The 21,865-nt window shown below is 42.7% G+C and overlaps 1 protein-coding gene across 2 annotated transcripts in view; it reads right to left on the reverse strand.

Annotated features, from left to right (window-relative positions):
• LOC137335302 (uncharacterized) overlaps positions 1-21,865 on the reverse strand; it is an 87,394-nt gene that overhangs the window by 35,850 nt on the left and 29,679 nt on the right. For both annotated transcript variants that reach the window (XM_068000610.1, XM_068000609.1), the window contains exons 10-12: positions 16,727-16,838; positions 8,895-8,985; positions 3,765-3,851 (exon numbers count right to left, since the gene is read on the reverse strand). In XM_068000610.1, the coding sequence (XP_067856711.1) occupies positions 3,765-3,851; positions 8,895-8,985; positions 16,727-16,838 (290 nt within the window). The remainder of the gene's footprint in view (positions 1-3,764; positions 3,852-8,894; positions 8,986-16,726; positions 16,839-21,865) is intronic.

The raw sequence follows: 21,865 nt of genomic DNA on the forward strand, positions 1-21,865 counted from the left end.
CTTTCTTTGAAGTGCTCATTGCTTTTGTACTTTTTAATGTTGTCTTGGTTTTTCCCACTCCATGCCAGATAAGTAAAGTACTGTATCTTTGCAAGTAGTCTGCCTGCTTATTTTTCCTTATTTCCTTTTTCTTGAGTGTGCTCAGAAAAGAGCAAGCAAAGCAGAGTTTTATCGGAAACTTGATAATCAACCCAAGGGAGAAAGCTATATATACCTATATATCATAGACAGAGCCAAGAACTGAAGTAATGAATAACACCAGGACCAAAAAAAATCAATGCTGAAGCTGTGTAAAAATGAACTGACATGTAGGTACATCCCATTACTTCATGTTTAATAGAGGAGATTTAATAGAGGTGTTCAAAATTATGAAGGGTTCTGATATAGGGAGAAACTGTTTCTACTGGCAGGAGAGTTGATAACCATAGTACATCGATTTAAGATAATTGGTAAAAGAAACAGGAGGGGAGGTGAGGAGAAATTTTTTTACACAGCGAGTTATGATTATCTGCAATGCACTGCCTGAAAGGGCGGTGGAAACAGATTCAGTGACAACTTTCAAATGGGAATTGGATATATACTTGAAAAGGAAAAAATTGTAGGGCTCTGGGGAAAGAGCAGAGGAGTGGGATTAATTGGATAGCTCTTTCAAAGAGCCAGCACAGGCATGATGGGACAAATAGCCTCATTCTGTGCTGTATGACTCTATGATATGGAATGGGAACAATAGGTCACAAGTCAGCAACAATACAGATGATGTTGTGACTTATTTTTAAGCATGCAAAGCACATGTTCCCTCGGGACCAATTGGAGGCAGGGCCGACTCTTTAGAGTGTGTAGAGAATGCAGAATAAAGAACATTCTTCTGCCAAATAAAGCATTTTTAAAATACAATTATTGACAACTGTCCTGCTGTATTCCAATAGCTGCTTATAGCAACAAACTACTGATGTAGAATGTGTTCAGGAACCTCAGTTACCTCTCTCGAGAGCAACCATAGTGACAGTACCTGGAGTTAACTTGTGTAAACTGAATCCTCCAGCCACCAGTATAGTCAACTGGGGAGAAGTTAAATATGAAATTCATAAATAAAACAACTTTTCTAATCCTCTTTTCGCTGTCTTAATGCCTAGAAAACCTGCAGAACTCATAAACTAAATTCTGCTTACTGATGTTCATTAAAAATAAATAAATCAGCAAGCTATGGTTAGTATCTCACTCACGAGTTATTCAGCCCTAAGGAATGCACTAATACACAGAGAGGGGGACAGAACTAGTTTAGCAGTGGATCCGTTGAGGCCTCACAAATGAAGGAGGGGAATAAGTGATTCTTCTGCAGCCCTAGCATTGAACTCTTCTTAAACAGGATTGCAGTGGAAGAGAATAAAATTTAAAGTGCATAAACAATCCACTGTTCATACAACTGCCACAGACTGTTATTTAGCATCATCAATATGAAAGATGTCAAAAAACTCTGCCACCATACATCTTTCATTGAGTCTTCTTGTAAAAAAAATGGATGGATTATTGAATTTTGATTGTAAATGTGGTCCATAATCTAGCCGACTTGGTTATTGAACACATTTCTCAGTCACTGTGGTCACATTTTAAATAATACAATTTGCATAATTGTTGGGTACGGAAGAAATCAGGGCTCCATCATAAGTTGCTGCTGGGAGATGAGGGACTGGGCACAAAGAAAATTCCCTGACCGAGAAGTTCTTCTCAATTACAGGCTACTTCAACTGAAGTTAGTTCCACATGCAAATTTTCCCTACTCATTTCAGCAGGACAATTCCCACGGTAAAAGTAAACTGTTTCTTTCTTACAGGTGCATTTTCTTGAAGTCCAGCGTGCAGACTTTTGACAGATCAGAATCTGCGAATAGATTTTAGAAAGTTACTGGGCTTTATAAGTTTTCCCATGAGGCAGAATAATTCAGCCTGAGTCACGGTGGTTACTCGGACAGGGCAAAAAAATTGGGTGAGAGGCTAAATCAACAGCTCTCCATCAACTTCAGTCTCTGTCGTGATCTTCTGGCATCACTTCTGCCAGAAGCCTGCCTAAATATTATGCCATTCCTTCATCGTCACTGGGTCAAAATTCTGTAACGCCCTACCTAACAGCACTGTGGGAGTACCTTCAACACACGGACTGCAACAATTCAAGAAGATGGCTCACCACCACCTTCTCAAGGGCAACTAGGGATGAACAATAAATGCTGGCCTTGCTAGCAAGGTCCATATCCCGAGAATGAATTTTTAAAAATGTGAGCGCATTCTACAAAGGCAGTAATGAGGGAGTGAACGTTATAGATGACATTTTCCGTCATTACCACCTCAGCAGTGCTAGACGTTAAAAAAGGGCCTGTACATAACAGCTGTCCTGTGTTACTAGGGCCAGTGAAATATGTCAATCAATCGTATTTGGCCAACAAAGTGAATCAGGTTGACGGAGAAATGATCAATAATGACATCCAGTGGGTAGAATACTCGCAGTTTCTTGGAGCCAGCAAACCATTTTTTTAATTGGTCACAGCTCCCTGCCCCTTTAAACTGCATAGGAACCACCACCTTCACCTCCGCCCTTAGTTGGAACCCCGGTGCAAGCGGGAAAGTTGAGGCAACCTGCCAAAAAAAAATCACAAGGCTACCTCCAAAAACTATGCCAGGCTCAGCAGGGAGGCAGATGGGAAGGCAGGAGGGCCAACCATCCACATGTCCAGCGGCAATGACACTGCAGTGGAAAATCTAGGTCATGTTGTTGGCCAGAACTTTATCTCAATATATAATTTCTGGCGACGGGATCAGTCAGTCATGATGGAAACAATGACCTGATTCTTTATACAAGTATTTTTTTTCTCCTTGGCAAACTGAAGATGCTTTTAACAGAAGTGGTTTATATTTATTTTATTTGATCTAAAAAACATCAGCATTTTCATGCATATCTGTACTGGTCTTTTTAAAGTTCAGTCTAAATCCTACAACATAACTCATATAGTCCCATAGTTAAATAGTGATTTACATTATGTTTGCAATCACCATCTGGATCCTGAGATGACCAGAAATTCCGAGGGACCTGTTGTACCACTGGAAGTGGGACTTCTGCCCACTTGTCACTCCCCACTGTGACCCCATCTTAAACTTTTGGAGCAAGGTTATTTATATATTGCGGCAGATGCATGTGCCAGTAATGATGCCAAAAGGAACACCCGCCTCCATGGACCTGGTGGGATTTCGATGCAGCTCATTGCTGCTCTGTGGGAGGGGACCGTAGGCTGGTCTGGACGAAGACTCCTGGCTTCAAAATGTTCTCCATTACTGCTCCGTCACCGGTGGACCCCCAATTCAAATGGTAATTGACCTCTTTGGGATTGATTACCATTTGAATGCTGCATTCTGGGACCCACATGTGGCCCTGTATGGCAAGTACACCTGCTTCATATGGGCGTTCTTCCTGCTGATCGTAACAGTTGGATTTGCAGGGAGCCCAGGATCCTGCCAGGCACTCCACAAAAAAGTGACGTGGGGTGGAAGGGGGGGGGGGGGGGGGTAGACATCCAGCGAAGATGGTATCCGCCTCAATTTCCAGCCCTCTGCGCCTGGTACACCTGATTTTTGTTCCAAAAAAAGAATGGCAGTTCTCAGCTCCTGTCTTCAACTTAGTTTCATGTATCAGTCTTTTTTAATAGAACAAATTAAGGGGAGGTTTCCTCTTTGTTTTATGTACGTTTTCTGTCATTATCATTGTGAAACAATACTTACCGGCTGAAGATCATCAACAGTTTCTGGAAGTTCACGTATGGTAAGGATAAGATCCAGTCTGTGGCTCACATAGGGAATGCTGCACATCTGTAGAGGAAGTATAACATGTGCAATATGGTTAATGAAGCACCTAATGTAACGTTTTATAATTTAATTCTGTACGTTAAACACCATTAAAAACACAACATCACTATTACTATTATAGTTAAAGCCAATCCTCACATTGTGATGCATAGAGTATAATTTATTTATGACACAATGTATTAGTATGGAAATATTGAGCCAGCAGCACATTCTTTTATCGGTTCGACTCCTGGCCCATGGTCAGTCAGCCGATCTCAGCTGCGGCCACGACAAATGGTGTTCATATCACCATATACCTCTATCAAATCTCCTCGCAACCGTCTCTGTTCCATGGAGAACAACCCCAGCTTCTCCAACCTATCCATGTAATTTAATTCCCTTATCCCTGGAATCATTCTAGTAAATCTCCTCTGCATCCTCTCTAAGGCCTTCACATCCTTCCTAAAGTGCGGTGCCCAGAACTGGACACAATAGTCCAGTTGTGGCCGAACCAGTGTTTTATAAAGGTCATCATGACCTCCTTGCTTTTGTACTCTATGCCTCGATGTTTAAAGCTCAGGACCCCTTATGCTTTTTTAACCACTTTCTCAACCTGCCCTGCCACCTTCAACGATTTGTACATATACCCCCAGAACCCCCTGTTCCTCGACCCCTTTTGGAATTGTGCCCTCTAGTTTATATTGCCTCTCCTCATTTTTCCTACCGAAACGCATCATCTCGCATTTTTCCGCATGAAACTTCATCTGCCATGTGTCCGCCCATGCCACCAGCCTGTCTATATCCTCTTGAAGTCTGTCACTGTCCTCCTCACTGTTCACTGCCCTTCCAAGTTTTGTGTCATCTGCAAATTTGGAAATTGTGCCCTGTACACCCAAGTCCAAGTCATTAATAGATATCAAGAAATGCAGTGGTCCCAGCACTGACCCCTGAGGAACACCACTGTACATCTCCCTCCAGTCCGAAAAACAACTGTTCACCACTACTCTCTGTTTCCTGTCATTTAGCCAATTCTGTATCCATGTTGCTATTGCCCCCTTTATTCCATGAGCCGCAATCTTAATAGCAAGCCTACCATATGGCACTTTATCAAACGATTTTTGTAAATTCATATACATCACCTCAACTGGATTGCCCTCATTTACCCTCTCTGTTACCTCATCAAAAAACTCTATCAGGTTAGTTAAACACGATTTGCCTTTAACAAATCCATGCTGGCTTTCTCTAATCAATCCACACTCGTCCAAGTGACTGCTAATTCTGTCCCGGATGATCGTTTCCAAAAGTTTCCCCACCACCGAGGTTAAACTGACTGGCCTATAGTTGCTGGGTTTATCCTTACACCCTTTTTCGAACAAGGGTGTAACATTTGCAATTCTTCAGTCCTCTGGCACCACTCCCATATCTAAAGATGTCTGGAAGATTATGGCTAGTACCTCCGCAATTTCCCCCCTTACTATCCTCAGCATCCTAGGGTACATTCCATCCGGACCAGGTGACTTATCTATTTTAAGTACAGCTAGCCTTTTTAGTACCTCTTCTTTCTCAATTTTTAGCCCATCCAGTATCTCAACTATATCTTCCTTTACCGAGACTCCAGCAGCATCTTCTTCTTTGGTAAAGACAGATGCAAAGTACTCATTTAGTACCTCGCCCATCCCCTCTGCCTCCATGAGTAGATCTCCTTTGTGGTCCCTAATCGGCCCCACCCCTCCTACCCTCCTCTTACTACTCTTTTACTGTTAACATGTCTGTAGAAGACTTTTGGATTCCCTTTTATGTTGGCTGCTACTCTATTCTCATACTCTCTCTTAGCCCCTCTTATTTCCTTTTTCACTTTCCCTCTGAACTTCCTATATTCTGCCTGGTGCTCAAATGTGTCATCAACCTGATACCTGTCATACGCGGTTTTTTTTCGCTTCATCTTATTCTCTATCTCCTTTGTCATCCAGGGAGCTCTGGCTTTAGTTGCCCTACCTTTCTCCCTCATTGTCTGTATCTTGTCTGTAGCCCAATCATCTCCTCTTTAAAGGCCGGCCACTATTCAATTATAGTTTTGCCTGCCAATCTATGATTCCAATTTACCCGGGCCAGATCTGTTCTCATCCCACTGAAATTGGCCCTCCTCCAATTAAGTATTTCTTACTTTAGAGTGGTCAGATTAAGAAAGGGGAAATCAGCCAGTGTCCCCACTCCAGTGACCTCTGCAGGAAAGTGTGTGAACACAGGATGAGGACAAGATCGGGCTTGTCGTTTTCTCTCAAATAACCTGTTGCCTAGGCTTATATATGAAGAATGGCTGCTTCACTGAGGAACCAGTAGCTGGCAGACCTAGAACTGTACTCCAACATGAGTTAGTGCCTTCAGAGATAGGCTGGAGAAAATTGGGAAAAATAAATCTTTGCCATTGTGCCATTAAGTGCCATTTTGAAAAAGATATATTCGGGAGGTTAGCAGTGTCTCGGAACTGACAGGCTCAGTAAATTTCATTCATTTCGAGTGAAGCTCGGTCACTTGGCTTAAAGGTAAAACCTATTGTGATGTATCTCATTCTATTATAAAACAGCCACATTTATTTGAATGCATTTGCAATCAGTCTCATTCTTGATCAGAAATTTTACTGCTACTATTTTCCTAACGTTGATAGCTCTGGCAATAGGTCACCCGCTTGGCAGGGAAATCATAGAACATAGAATTTACAGCACATGAACAGGCCATTCGGCCCAAGTGGATTGTGCCGGTGTTTATGCTCCACACGAGCCTCCTCCCACCTTGCTTTATCTAACTCTACCAGCTTATCCTTCTACGTGTGTGCAACGTGAAAGGGAGAGGTATGCAGAAGGAGCTTAAAATACAGGAAGAAAATAATTTTTAAAAAATAAGATCTAAAAAGTTATGGCAAAAGGTCATCGACCTGAAATGTTAACTGTTTCTTTCATAGAAACATAGAAAATAGGAGCAGGAGTAGGCCATTTGGCCCTTTGGGCCTGCTCTGCCATTCAAAATGATCAAGGCTGATCGTCTAACTCAGTAACCTGTTCCTGCTTTTTCCCCATATCCCTTGATCCCTTTAGCATTAAGAAATATATCTATCTCCTTCTTGAATTCATCTTATGACTTAGCCTCCACTGCCTTCTGTAGTAGAGAATTCCATTGTTTCACCACCCTCTGAGTGAAGAAATTTCTCTTCAGCTCGGTTCTAAATGCCATACCCCGTATCCTGAGACTGTGACCCTTGGTTCTGGACTCCCCAGCCATCGGGAACATCCTCCCTGCATCTAGTCTGTCTAGTCCTGTTAGAATTTTATATGTTTCGATGAGATCACCTCTCATTCATATAGGCCTAATTAACCCAATCTCTCCTCATAAGTCAGTCCTGCCATCCCAGGAATCAGTCTGGTAAACCTTTGTTGCACTCCCTCCATGGCAAGGACATCCTTCCTCAGATAAGGAGACCAAAACTGCACACAATACTCCAGATGAGGTCTCACCAAGGCCCTGTATAACTGCAGTAGGACATCCCTGCTCCTGTACTCAAATCCTTTTGCAATGAAGGCCAACATACCATTCGCCTTCCTAACTGCTTGCTGCACCTGAATGCTCGCTTTCAGCGACTGGTGTACAAGGACACCCAGCTCTCGTTGCACCTCCCCTTTTCCCAATCTATCACCATTCAGATAATAATCTGCCTTTCTGTTTTTACAACCAAAGTGAATAACCTCACATTTATCCACATTGTACTGCATCTGCCATGTTCTTGCCCACTCACCCAACTTGTCTAAATCACATTGGAGCCTCTTTGCATCCTCCTCACAGCTCACATTCCACCCCAGCTTTGTGTCGTCTGCAAACTTGGAAATGTTACATTTAGTTCCCTCATCCAAATCATTGATATATATTGTGAATAGCTGGGGCCCAAGTACTGATCCCAGCAGTACCCCACTAGTCACTTCCTGCCACCTGGAAAAAGACCCGTTTATTCCTACTCTATGTTTCCTGTCTGTCAACCAATGCTCAATCCATGCCAGTGTATTCCCCCCAATCCCATGTGCTTTAATTTTGCACACTAACCTCTTGTGTGGGACCTTATCAAAAGCCTTCTGAAAATCCAAGTACATCCATCCACTGGTTCTCCCCTATCTATTCTACTAGTTACATCCTCAAAAAACTCCAGTAGATTTGTTAAGCATGATTTCCCTTTCATAAACCCATGCTGACTTTGTCCAATCCCATTAATGCCCTCCAAGTGTTCTGTTATCACATCATTTCTCCACAGGTGCTGCCTGACCTGCTGAGTGTTTCCAGCATTTTCCGTTTTTATTTTAGATCTAAAAATAAAATCAGTATTGTACTGAAACTAAAAATTCTGTTTGCTGCTAATGGATTTCCGGTTGATCTGAACATGCTCGGAATATAAACAACTTGAACCTTCTGTGTAGTATGGATTTTACTACAAGAAAGTCCAGCAGACACAGGTTTTAAGTATTACTGCTGTACCTAACTTCAGGCACATAAATGTGTCACAGGAAAGGATTCTAGCAACCTTCTATCTAATGGAGAATGGTATCTGGAGTGAGAAACTGATGCTTATTTTATAAAATGTGCTTCCTGTACCTCAAGCTTACACTGTAAGAAATCAAAGTACACTGTGGAATGAAGAAAAGGTAATGCAGATCATCAAGCCTGTTCCTTCCAACAGCCCACGTACAGCTGCACTGTCAGGAACTCTGCACAATACACTAAGGGAGGAGAGTGACCACGAGTAAAACTTCCAAGAGAGGAAACCCTCTGAAACTTCTCTCTTGCTCCCCTCAAATAGCAGTGGAACAAAAACTCAGGAAGTCTAATAACAAAGTCCATGTTATTCAACATATTGTTACCACTAGACACTTTCCACAGGTGACACTCCCACTGTCCCGACAAGACTCGAAACACAGTGTTCCAAATAGTATTTCCGTCTTTCTACATTATCCACAATCCACTTTGTAATTAAATATTTGTTCAGAAACACAGTCCATGCTGGAAAGCACAGGGTTAAATACCACTTACCACCATCATATATTGGTCAACAATATGGAGTTCGGACTGAGAGCCTTTGTATGATTTGTACTTTTCAATATCATCTGGCGTGGGCACATATCTAGCAATTTATAAAATAAGTACATAAGTTACATTTCTGAAATGTAATTAATCAACTTGCACGTAATAAGCAAAATTAAGCTTACAACAGATATAAAACTGATTGAAAGAACATTCTAGAAGAAACTCCAATATCTGCCCATTAAGTTCACTTCTATATATTGCAATCTGAAGATACTCAATGAACTATATGGCAGTAATCTGATCGTGGAGATTTGAGCAGGTCATTTCAGTTGTCACATTGACCACTTGATTTAGAAGCTGAAAGAATATCAGTTTTATGCTATAGAACCTACCATATTGGTTAATTCTGTTGATGAACTACAGAAAACTTCATATCACTATGTACTAGTCATAGCATTTGCTAATATATTGAACAACACTGTAAACCTAAGGAAAGCAGAGACAGTTTAATTGCTAGCAATGAAATGAGGTCATTGTAAATCACTCAGTTTTCCTCCACCGCTGGTGTGGCTGGCTAGAGCAAAAGCATTGACAATCCAACTCCACGCTGCATAGTCCATGGCCAAATGGTGTTCCACTGTTAGGGACATACTCCAATGCATCTATCCATTTCATTCTGGGAAGACATCTTGGTCTCCATCTGCCTCTGATCATCTACCGGCCGAAGGTGATGCAAGAGTTGGACTTGGTACAGGTAAAAGAGGATCATAAAACTACAATCACAGAAGATGTCATTCATGACTTTGGCTAGGGCTGTTTTGGTGCTGCGAATTGTTGGAAAGGAAAAATGGGTCGAGAGTAGAGTTTCTGATGAGTGATGCATTGATGGCAGTACTGACTATCTATATCCCAGAAATTTATTTATTTTTTATATTGTTGAAGGCCTTGCATCTCCAAAGCAACTCAAGACAGAGGATGGCGAAGTGGAAGACTCACAACTTCCCTTTGACTCTTGCCTTGGTCACAATCAGTTATCTAGAAATTTTGTGTTTAAAAATTCTATGATTCTATATCTTCATTGACGATGCCACTAGAGTCACGTGTTTGTAAAGGCAGATTTTTGGAGGGTGAATGGTGCCAATTTTTGCTTTCTTGTCGGCAAGGGGGCTATCTGTAGTTGCTCCCAAGTTTCTCTGATCAGCTGTAGTGCTCGGGACTGATGCTGATGGCCAAGTGGTTCTAATTTGAATTTCCTACTCGGAGGCACATGAGCAGAAGTTAGACTGGGGATTTCTTGGTCTGGGGCTGGCTACAGCTTCACACTGTTGCTCTACATTCTGGAGTTGGAGATGCAGGCCAGGGTTGGAGGACAATGATTTTCAGGTCCTGATTTTGAGTAGGATCCCTGTACTTTCTGCAGCCTTTCTGAGGGCCGTAACTGTACAAGACCTTTGTCTTTTTGAGGCTGCTGCTTGCTAGTGTGCTTTTTTAAAAAAAAAAATAAAGAGTCAGCAGCTGGAAGGGGCTCCTTCATGCTGCTTCAGTGAACATGAAGTCACCAGAAGATTATTTTCACTTTTATGACAGTTTTCTTCCATTCCTCTGCCCCACCATATGTAGTGGATACATTAGGTAGACCTGTGGGATATGATTTATATCCGATAAGCTGGCTGATCTGATTACTTGTAAGCAAAGTCACAAGTGAGTTATGCTTTATGTGACGAGTGGGATATAAATTATATCCCATGGGCCCTCATAATGTATTTGGTTTACATCATACATTAAAAATTAATTAGGTAAAGAGCCAAAAGAGATGGGTTTAATGATACACTATATTCCTTTGTGGGCTGGTGCCATACAGTTGGAAGCAGTGAGAGTGCTAATTAGTCTTTCAATGTGATGCAAGTTCAGAATCATTATGCTTCGATCATTCTCTTCAAATGGTGTTGAAAGGAAATGCAGGAGCAAGAATTAGAATGTAATGTTATCCCTATGAAATATGTAAATAGGAATATTTGTTAAAATAATTTTTACAAAAAAAGAGATTAGACATTCCTCTGTTCACAAGGTTTAATGGAAAAATAGATGTTTGTTAAGCATGGAAGAGAAAGTGGATACTAGCCTCCTTGCTCTGAGCATTGCTACTCCTCAATAAAGAGAGTTAAAAATGCTTGTAAAAAAACTGGAGACAAGCCTTATTAATACTTTGGTCAAGAATGAGCACCTCATGCATCATTCCACAGCTACAAAGCTGCAATCAAAAGATAAGTATTCCACAGAAATTCAGACTTGGCATGACTGAGGATTACAAACAGGAAGCATTTTGGGCAGCAATGAGAGCAGAGATTAGCACTGGTGTTTTCTGACCAGAAGCATGGGTATAGCAGTAATTGTTGGTTATTTCATAGAAGAGCATGAGGAGAGGGAGGTCCAAGAGCCTAGAAGACATGGGAGGCTTATGAGACACAACAGGCATCACTGCAGGCAGCAGGTCTACTGCAACACTCAGCTACCCAGTCATGATGCAAAACTCATGACTCAACAGGCACAAACTCACCTGGGAGATTGTGATTGAGGTGTGCAACCTAGTTCCTTAGGACCTGCAGGGACAGTAACATATCCAAATACACTACCAGTGGTGGTGAAAGCCACCACTGCCATCAACTTGCATGCCACAGGGACCTCTCAGGCACCCATAGTTACATATGCTGTATCTGTATGCCCAGTTACATACATCTTGGCAAAGATCAGAAGCAGGTCAGCTTCTGCAAGCAGGAAGACAGAAAAGTGAATGTCTTATTGTCCAGTTCTTCCAGCAAGTGCTGGTATTGGCACAATTTTATTTGGACATACTTATAATCATAGAATTGCTACTTGCCATCCCTGTTTAATTTTTCATTCTGTGCGGCATATGTTTTACTTGATTTTTGGACAACTAACAGCTTCTTTTCAACCAACAGTTGTGGAATTGGTCAGTGCCAGTGGCACAAAACAGGCTGATAGCGAATCTCCAGCCTGGTTCATACCGTACTTGATTTTCTTTTCCAGTGGACCTACATTACTGAGGTCTCTACTGCAGATGTACTGGTGTTGCTATGTGCTCATACAGCACATAGCAGTGCATATCTAAATGTTGGACTCCTCCAAATTATCCAGACCACTTTCCAATGCCACATGCAAGGTGACAAGTGACTTCTCAGCACAGCCTTCCTGTAACAAACTGTATTTGAAAGGTGCCCCAATAAAATTTGTATTCCTATACAATTCAGTGGTACCAAGCTACATGCTGAGCTACCCCCTGTACCAGCTGGATCTGCATCAGCCATTGCTATCCTTCCTCACCAGTATTTAATGGTTCACTCTGTGCTTCCTCATACTTATCAGTATCAACATCTTCTACAGTGTATATCTGTGATAGTGCTTGCTGCAAGCAAGGATGTTAACAATTGGTCTTCAGATGTATGGTGGTTAACTGAGTTCTTCTCGCTCTTGTGAAGAGAAAAGATGGCATATTGTGAGTATGTAAGAAACATACACATATTGGTACTACAATGTCATTACATACACTATTAAGGGTTTGTGCACAAAAATGCATATGGACAAGTTGATGTAACATATCAGGTGAATCATGGAACATCTGATTAATGTGGTACTTAGCCATTATTTCTTTGTGGTATTCCAATCTCTATTGAACTAATCCCTTCCGGACTATATTTGCTCAATAAATCCACCATTCTTTCCTCAAATAACATGAGGACCTACAGGTCTGGGGGCCTACCACTTGTTGCATGCAGTGCTTCCTATTAATAAGAGTTTTGTCTTTCAGCATGAGGGAACTGGGGTTTGAGACACAGTGATTTCTTCCTACAGTATATTTTCTCTCCAATCATTGTATTATTCACTTTGCATAATCTGGCTATTTCACATGATGCTTACTTGCTACTTGTTTGTTAACATTTCTGTGTCAGTGCAGCATTGTTTTGAGAACTACAACTTTCTATTATGTGCTCACATGTTCTGTGTAGCTCTTTATAACTTACCTTTGTGCTTCGCTTTAAATTATACATCTTCTTCCAGACCTCCTGCCTACTTTTATTCAGACCTCCTGCCTACTTTTATTGAGTGAAGGACAGAGCATTGACATGGCCAGCTGCACGTTGCTATGGTTGACACCTTCTTTGCACCTTTGAAGAACTGTCCTAGCCGAGCAGAACTTACTCGCTGAAACTGGCTTTGTGCTGCTGTCGTTGAGTTATTTTCCACTATTATTGTGTAATCCATAGCTAGATCCTTGGGTATTTCAAAATTCACAGGGGTGAAATGGCTCAATTAGCTGCTTTGGAAATGTGAAAAGATCATTACTGTATTAGTGTTGCAATGTGGGGCTATTTTGTCATTGCTGCTCATCGATTTACATTTCTCACAGCCGGCACTTGGGATTCCACATCCTACAGCTGCTTCATTAGTAGATCTTAAAAGTTGGAAGAACAAGCTTTATACATTTCTTTTTAACAAACTGAGGAATGTAATGCCCACTGTACGTGGGAATCCTCTAGAATAAATGTCAACCATTCATAGTATTAAGCTCCAACACCAAAGTCCCACTTACCTGTTCAATTGTTCAAAGGCCTACTGATGATGAGATTTCTTCTTTAATGATTCCCTTTTTAATGTCTAATTATTCGGAAGGGATACAATAGTTTCAGGGTCATTGAGCAATCCTTTAATCACCAAGTGTCAGTATATCTCAGGATTAGATTTCACTTTCCCACATTATTAGAACTTTCATTAGATATTATGAAGACATCAGTGCCCTCTGAGCTGACCTAGGTGCTGTTGAGTGGTCATCTTGTGAAATGCTCCAGCATTGGTGGGACAAGTCAAATTCTTCTTTTTTTGGGTTAAAGATTATTTTGCTGGTGGTGGTACGACTTGAATGAGTTTTCATGGAACTCATTTTTTAGCCATTCCATATAAAAATCAGTCTTAAAAATGAACATTTTTTCCATGTTACAGTTGTTTCTTTTTCTTTTAAAACTCAGTATGGTGGTCACTTCAGCACATTTTATACAAATGTAGGAAACCGCCCAGAAAACGAGTTCCCATATGTCACAATTGTAACATCAGCTCCATTTAATACTTCCCTCCATTTTAAAGATATTAGATAAAAGAGCACACTTCTTCATTATATGAGGGTATGCGTGTGATAGCCTTATGGTTGTGGTACTGGTCTTGCTACTCAGAGGTTGAACGTTCAAATCCAATCATAGCAAACTGTGAAACTGAACTCAATGGGCTCGATTTTACCAGGCCTGCGGGTTTCCGGCGGGTTGGGTTTCGGGAGCGTGGTCAACACGCTCGGTGAAATTAGTGTGTTGCCCGCGCGATCGTAGCAGGCAACACACTATTAGGAATCAATTACCTGCTCCTCCGGGGTCCACGCTGCTGGTCTGCGCGTCGGGCAGGCTGCGCATGCGCAGTACGATCTGTCAGCTGGAGGCTCTCTAGTTAAAGGGGCAGTCCTCCACTGACAGATGCTGCAACCAATGGAACAAATTTCAGCATGGAGCAGCCCAGGGGGAAGGCTGCTCCCAGTTTAATGATGCCTCACCCCAGGTATCATCAGATGGGGTGAGGAGGAGGGCGAAGACAGAGATCTTCCACCCGGCGGGCGGGAGGAAGCGGCCAGCCTCTGCCACCAAGAAGGCCTGGCTCGAGGTGGCAGAGGGGGTCACCTGCGCAACCAACATATCGCCCACCTGCATACAGTGCAGGAGGCGCTGCAATGACCGCAGTAGGTCAGCCACAGTGAGAACACGAAGTCTTTCCCCTACACTCCATCTGCCACAACACTGCCCCAACCCCACATCTCCTTCGGCACCGCCAACACTACTCTGTCACATCACCCCTCATACCCACTCAAACCCTATCCTCATCTTACCTCCACCTACTCACCTCGCCAGTACTCATCCTGCCACTAACACGCGACCCAATCCTCATACAATCTCATGGCTCTATCCCATACTCACCCTCTCGTGCATCTCCCTCACCGCCAGCCTCACTCAACCTGCCACCACCTGTGCTGCAGCCACAGGGCATGCATCACATATGTGCAGTAGGCAGCGTAAGGCAAATGTTTCGTGAGCATGAAGGGGGTGCACAAGGGTGTCGGAGGGTTTGCCATGGGTGTTACCTATATTGAATTTCAGAGCAACAAACATCACACATTATATTGACACCACCACTGCCATGTCTCCGCGAATCCTGTCTGTTGTGTCCAATAATGCCCGCTCCTGGGTATCACTATGAGGACCCACCACTGATGCCACCCATCGTGTTACTGCAGAGTAGGTGCAGGTGTATTTGCAGGGCTCTTCCGCGCAGATGACTGAGAGACATCCGAGGTGTAGCCGTCTGCACCCTGGAAGGATGCGGAGGAGACGTTGTGGAGGGCAGTGGTGACTTTGACAGCGACAGGTAAGCAGTTGGTGCTGGGGCCAACCAGGAGCCACTCGGCATGAAAGAGCCTGCAAATCTCCACGACTACATGTCGAGCGAATCTGCGCCTCCGTGTGCACTGCTGCTCGGAGAGGTCCGGGGAGCTGCGCCTCGGTCTGTGGACCCTGTGGCGAGGGTAGTGCCCTCTGCGATGCGTCTCTCTCTGCGGTAGCCCTCCCTCCTGCTGTGCAGGTGGGCGTGCAACAACCCCGTGTTGGGGGGCTCCACGTCTCTGCGGCGGACGGCGTGGACTGCGAGGCTGCTGGGGCTGGTCATGCTGTTCGTCCTCCGAGGGTGTCCACGCACCACCCATCTGGCAGGTGTTGGTCTGAGGGGTTGTGCAGGGTAGGTGGGTGGTTCCTCGGACTGGGGCTACAGTTTCGTGTCGGTCTGTCCTCTGGCTTGGCGGGCGGTGGTGGGGGCCAGGGGTTGCCCTATGTGACGCGGTGGCCTCCTGCGTGGGTGAGGGCTCTCCCCCGTGGAGTGCACCTTGGCAGCTGCCACAGGCTGCTGGCTGCAACACGCCTGGTTGGAGAGAGACTGTTTCCCCCAGTGTGGGAAACACGCTGCGATGCAGGTGAAATCCCACACTTCCTCTTTTGACAGCTGATTCAGCTCATTAACTGACCTCAACAAGCAAGGTAAGTACTCTCAAGTGGAACCCCGCTGGCTTTAATTGCCTGCGGAATTCCCACCAACGGGGGCCACGCACGCAGCCCCGCACGTCGTCGGGGAACCTGGAAGTGGTCGGGATCGCGGCGCGACCCGGTCACGTGACCTCGTATCGGGATTTTCGGGGCCCCCCCGCTGGAAACCCGCAGGAAACCCGACCCTAAAATCGAGCCCAATATATCTGGTAATTTCTGGGCTGGAACCAGGAAAATAACCACAAAAGCTTCCAGATTGTTGTAAGAACCCAACTGGTTCACTAATGTCCTACAGAAAAAAGAACCTGCCATCCCTACCCAGTTTGGCCCCTACATGGTTCCCATCCCACATGATATGGTTGACTCATAATTCCAGTGTTGCTCACATTCCAAGAACAAATTTTTAAAAATCTACTGAGAGCAGGACAGCTGTAAGACAAAATAAACTGAGTAACAGAGATTAGGTAACACAAAGTCTGGGTTTTAAAAGACTGTAGAGTGTTGAAGGAAGAGCAGACCAAGTGGGATGAGCAGTAACAATGGTTTGAGGTTCTGGTAAATTAAGGTAATGAGTCTTGTATTCAATCCAGTATGTGGACAATTCACTCACAATGGCAGCCATACAGCTCCCTCTCTCTCGCATCATTCCTGAATGTTGTAAATTACTAAGTATCCCTTTCTCTGAAAGCTTACCTCCGTAAAGAAGCAATCTGCTCATTTGTTAATCCACCATTTTCTTCTCGTATTATGAGCAATTTCCCCATCAGTTGGGTCACTTTGATAGGAAAGCTTCTCAGAAAAATGTCTTCAAAGCAGAAGGAAAAATTATTTAAAATCATTCAGCATCCATAAATTATGAAGCCCAAGCTAATTCGAAGAAACTCTGCAAAACCTGTTTCCCATTTATATTCCAGTCTAATAGCTTTCACATTCCATCGTTTGTGCCCATTTTATTATAACTTTAATTTTATCTTTTACGCTAATCTATCCTAACGTTTTTTACTCCCAAGAAAAATCAAAACATTTGAGTTACCCATTTTCTTCTTTCTTCTGCAGCATTGTTAACATTCATGATTTACAGACTTTTTTTATTGTTTGCGATGCAAGCAGGGTTTAAAATATGTAGAAAGTTCCATTTAAATTTCCCACATGAATTGTGAGCATTAGAGAAATTTCCATGAATCACTAACTCACAAGTGAATTGTGAGTGTGACATCGCTGCTCCTAGTTCTTAATGTGCAATTTAAAAAGGTACAGATGATGTCAAAAATGGGCTATGATGGGCTGGAAAAAACAACTCGATGGGTTATTTTTTCCAGCCGATTAAAAGTCCAAATGGTTGCATTATAGAGGTGACAAGGTCAACACTTAACATGTAAAAAAAATCAAGCCCTGAAGTGCCATCAGCTGATGAATAATCATTTACCCAGAGCCTGATGGTGCCCAGGTTAGTTAATGCTCCATGACATGGTAGAGAATTGGAATATTCATTTTGTAAAAAAAGAGATCCACACTCAAAATCTAATGCAATAATAGGCACCTATTATATTATTTTATGCCCAATTCCCCATTCCTCGTTGATCTACACAAGCTCCCGATCCCCCAGTGTCTCAAGTTCAAAATCTATGCCCTCGTCTTTAAATCCCTCCATGGCCTCTTGGATTTCGCTGTTATTGTATTAAATATGTATTTTTTAAAAATGGAATTGCAATCTCTTGAAGAGAAATCTTGGGAGAGAAAAAAGCAGTAGATGGCCCTTGTAAAATGTCACAGGATGTGGCAGTCTAAATAAAGAAAAAGACTTGCATTTATATCGTGCCTATCATGACCTCAGGATGTCCCAAAGGGCTTTACACCCAATGAAGTACTTCTGAAGTGTAGTCACTGTTATACTGTAGAAAACATGGCAGCCAATTTGCGCAAAGCAAGGTCCCACAAACAGCAATCAGATAATGACCAGATAATCTGATCTAGTGATGTTGGCTGAGGGAAAAAAATTGACTAGGACACCATAGAGAACTCCCCCGCTCTTTTTCCTGGCAAATTGCAGCAACCAGATTGGAGGGATGAAGGATTCTCCCCTACCATCACCATTACTGAGTTTTTGGTCTCATCCGCACTGCTGTGCACAGGCACTGAGTGAAGGACAGGGGTTTCCCACAATGGGGAGCGGAAACAAAATCAAAGAGCCATCACAGGCCACTGTTCATGGTCCCTGGCTGGGGATTAAAAGCAGCATCAGCAAAGGCCTGGGAGCAGGTTGCCCACTCTAAGCAACCTGAAAACAAAGAAAAAAAGCACAGAAAAATAGAAATGTTTTAAACCTTAAAACAGGAAAAGAAAGTGAGCAATGAAAAAGAAAGAAAGACAGAGCTGTTTATATTAGGCAAAACTTAGACATGAGATTTCCTGTTCTGAATCAGTCACATACCCAATGTGTTACCTCACTCCAAAATATAAACATAAAACCTCTGAAGCGCCTTGAGGTGTTTTTCTATGTGAAAAATGCTACACAAATGCAACTTGTTGATGTTAAAAGTGGCAACATCAACCATCACGAGTTGTGGGACTACCATCAGTATTTAATTGATCAACTTGATTTGATTTACTCCTTTAACATAACCCTAATTTTACAGACATCACTTTGGCACTTTAAACCTAACCTGACGCTGTGGAGTCTCCAATCCAATTACCAGCACTCCATGTAATCCTTTTTCTCATCCAGCACCTATACTCTGCCTGCTCTTCAGCCCTCAGCTGCTCACAATGTGTCTAAGTCCATTTTTTTGTGACTGCATCACTCAATCACTTAGATACCTACATAGCTCAGACCATCCCCATTAGCATCGCATTACCTTTTTATGGTTAGATCCAGAAGCTGCTTTTATGTTGATCTTTGAATTCGCATTCTGGAAACCTGGCATCCATGTGCCAACTCCCAGTGTTTATGATGTTAAAACTGTTTTCTGGAGCCCAGTGGCAGGCTTGTAGACCCTAAGTGAAGCTCCCTCTACTCTGTCCCAGTCAAGTCTCTGAATGGATCGCCCAGAAACTAATGATGTAAAGTGGACACCAAAAGTCAGATTTTTTTTACACAAAGGCTTATTTTGTCCACTCTCTTACCACACCTTATGACATGGAGACATTAATTATCAAAGCCTCTGAACTTGTGACAAATTTTCATCATCAGCAAAGCAAGTCTCAGAACTCCAGCCTACAACCCCGCGCCTTACCCTGTCCCATTCCGCCCCCTTGTCCAATTTTGGACTTAACAATACGTGGTGGCCCTGCTTTTCCTCCATTTCTCAAAGTTAGTTGCTGCATGGATCAGAAAGACATCATTGCATGGAAAAATATCACTGAAGCAGTTTACCATTTTTAGGCTTGGATAAAAATGGATTTGAAACAACAGCGCATGACATTAAAGGATGCAATATGAGACATCTGACTCACTCATCATTTAACATTTTTCTTGAATAGAAAGAAGCTAATCAGTGCTTAATAGAATCCAAATATATTCCAGATCACAAATTTTAAACAATCATAGCTTTTGAATGGATCATTTAATTTTAATGATTTAAAAAGTGCTGGAAAATGAATTCAATCTCTAGGTAATAAAAATGATATTGTATTCTTTATTTATTGTTCATTTACCTTACGTTATTTGTTCCAAAAAGTTACACCATCCCTGGTTCAGTTAAGGCAGCTTAATTCCATGCTACTTGTGTTAGCCTCGGTTCACTGGTTAGCTCCAGAAAAATGCTTTGCCCCCTGTGCATGTATGCCCTCCACTGGCCAACTCCTGCACTCATACGCCAAATAAAGCTTCTTAATCAGAATTCAGAACAGTGGGTAAAACACATTGGAGCCTTTGCTATGTGGCTGTGCACTGTCAGAATTGGGGCCATCCATTACAATCCTCAGGAGGGAGGACACAAGGTCACAACACAGGTGAACCTCCCACCAAATATGGGAGAGTTGATAGGCCTGGAGAAAGAACATGATCAAAAATGTCTGCAAAAGATAATTTTTAGAAAACTCTTGTTATCATTTACTTGCCTGTTTGGCACAGCTTCAACACCTAATGCGGTTTACCTTTCTCCAACATCTTTCTATCTATTGGTTAATTAAATTAGGTTTTTTTGGGTTCATTTTCCTGTTGCTCCTCAGATTTTGGAAAGTGAATAAATCTAGATGCCTACATTATGGCAGCTTCAGTGACAATTAGATATTATTAATTGCCTATGTTGGCAACATTGCCTCCCAACACATGGATCTTAAAATCTAAAATCCTCACCCTTATCTTCAAACTCCTTCACTACCTCAACCTATCTCTGCAACCTCCTCTACTTTTACATCCCCTGCCCTGCCTGCTGATCCTCTGACTCTGGCCTTCTATGCAGCCCTCCTCCATTTGCCCCACCACTGGTGGTAGAGCCTTCAGCTATCTTGGCCCCATTCTCTGTAACTCCCTTCCTAAACTTCAGTACCTCTTGTCAACTCAATGAAGTGCCTTGTGACCTTCACATGTTAAAGGTGCTATATAAATGTAAGACGTCAGAGCAGCCAACTCCCAGGGGGCTGAAATTGGTCTTTGCAAGTATCGTGAAACAGGCTCATAGCAAATCGGGAGCTCGTTTCACACTGCACCCGATTTTCTTTTCCATGGAAAATAAAAGAAAATTGGGCACGATGTAACACAGGCTGCCGATTCACTATGAGCCCACTTCTAACTACGGGCGAAAACCAAATTCAACCCTCATCCCCTTCCTCCCATCCCGTGTCAGAAGGAAGTCTGAAGCATAATAATTCTAACTGCAGTTGCCTTACAGCAACAGATACGGCAGAGATTAGGAGAGGGTGACTCCGAGTCGACAGTCAACAATGACCAACATTGGAGGGAATGTCACTGCTCAACTGGAACAGACACAGGCATGATGCTATCTCAAGGTCAAGTATTTGGTTCTTTCATTGTAAAACCTCTGCAATAAAACATGAGCCTAGAAATTACTGGTGATATTAGCAGACGACGGTTTAATGTGTTCATTTGATGTTCCTCTGCACTCTAATTCAAAAATTAACCCTTTAAAAACAATGGTAATGCCTCCACTGTGTGGATTAAGAAATGTCATATGAACTTGTCAAGTATTCATCCGCTAACATCGATCTCCAAGCTATAATATCTTGAGATTTCTTCTTCAGATATTCTGCTCTATCCTTTTTTCTGTCGACGTTGCTCATGTTTTTTTGCAGAGGTTTTACAATGAAAGAACCAAATACTTGACCTTGAGATAGCATCATGCCTGTGTCTGTTCCAGTTGAGCAGTGACGTTCCCTCCAACGTTGGTCATATGTTGACTGTTGACCCGGAGTCACCCTCTCCTAATCTCTGCAGTATCTGTTGTTGTAAGGCAACTGCAGTTAGAATTATAATGCTTCACACTGGTCTGCAACCCTTAATATCCTTGCCTAACAAAAATCTATCACTCTGAGTTTTGAAATTTTCAATTGCCCACCAGCCTCAACCGCTTTTGTGGGAACAGAGTTCCAGATTTCCACTACCTATTGTGTGAAGAAGTGCTTTCTGACATCACCCTGAATGGCCTAGCTCTAATTTTAAAATTATGCCTCCTTGTTCTGGACTCCCCCACCAAAGGAAATAGTTTTCTTTATCTACCCTATCAACTCCTTTAATCATCTTAAACAGCTCAATTAGATCACCCTTTAATCTTCTACATTCAAGGGAATACAAACCTTCTTTATGTGACCTGTCTTCATAATTTAACCCTTTCAGCCCCAGTATTATTCTGGTGAATCTGTGCTGCACCCCCT

Source organism: Heptranchias perlo, chromosome 19 (genome assembly GCF_035084215.1).
Source record: "Heptranchias perlo isolate sHepPer1 chromosome 19, sHepPer1.hap1, whole genome shotgun sequence".
In the NCBI taxonomy this organism is placed as follows: domain Eukaryota; kingdom Metazoa; phylum Chordata; class Chondrichthyes; order Hexanchiformes; family Hexanchidae; genus Heptranchias; species Heptranchias perlo.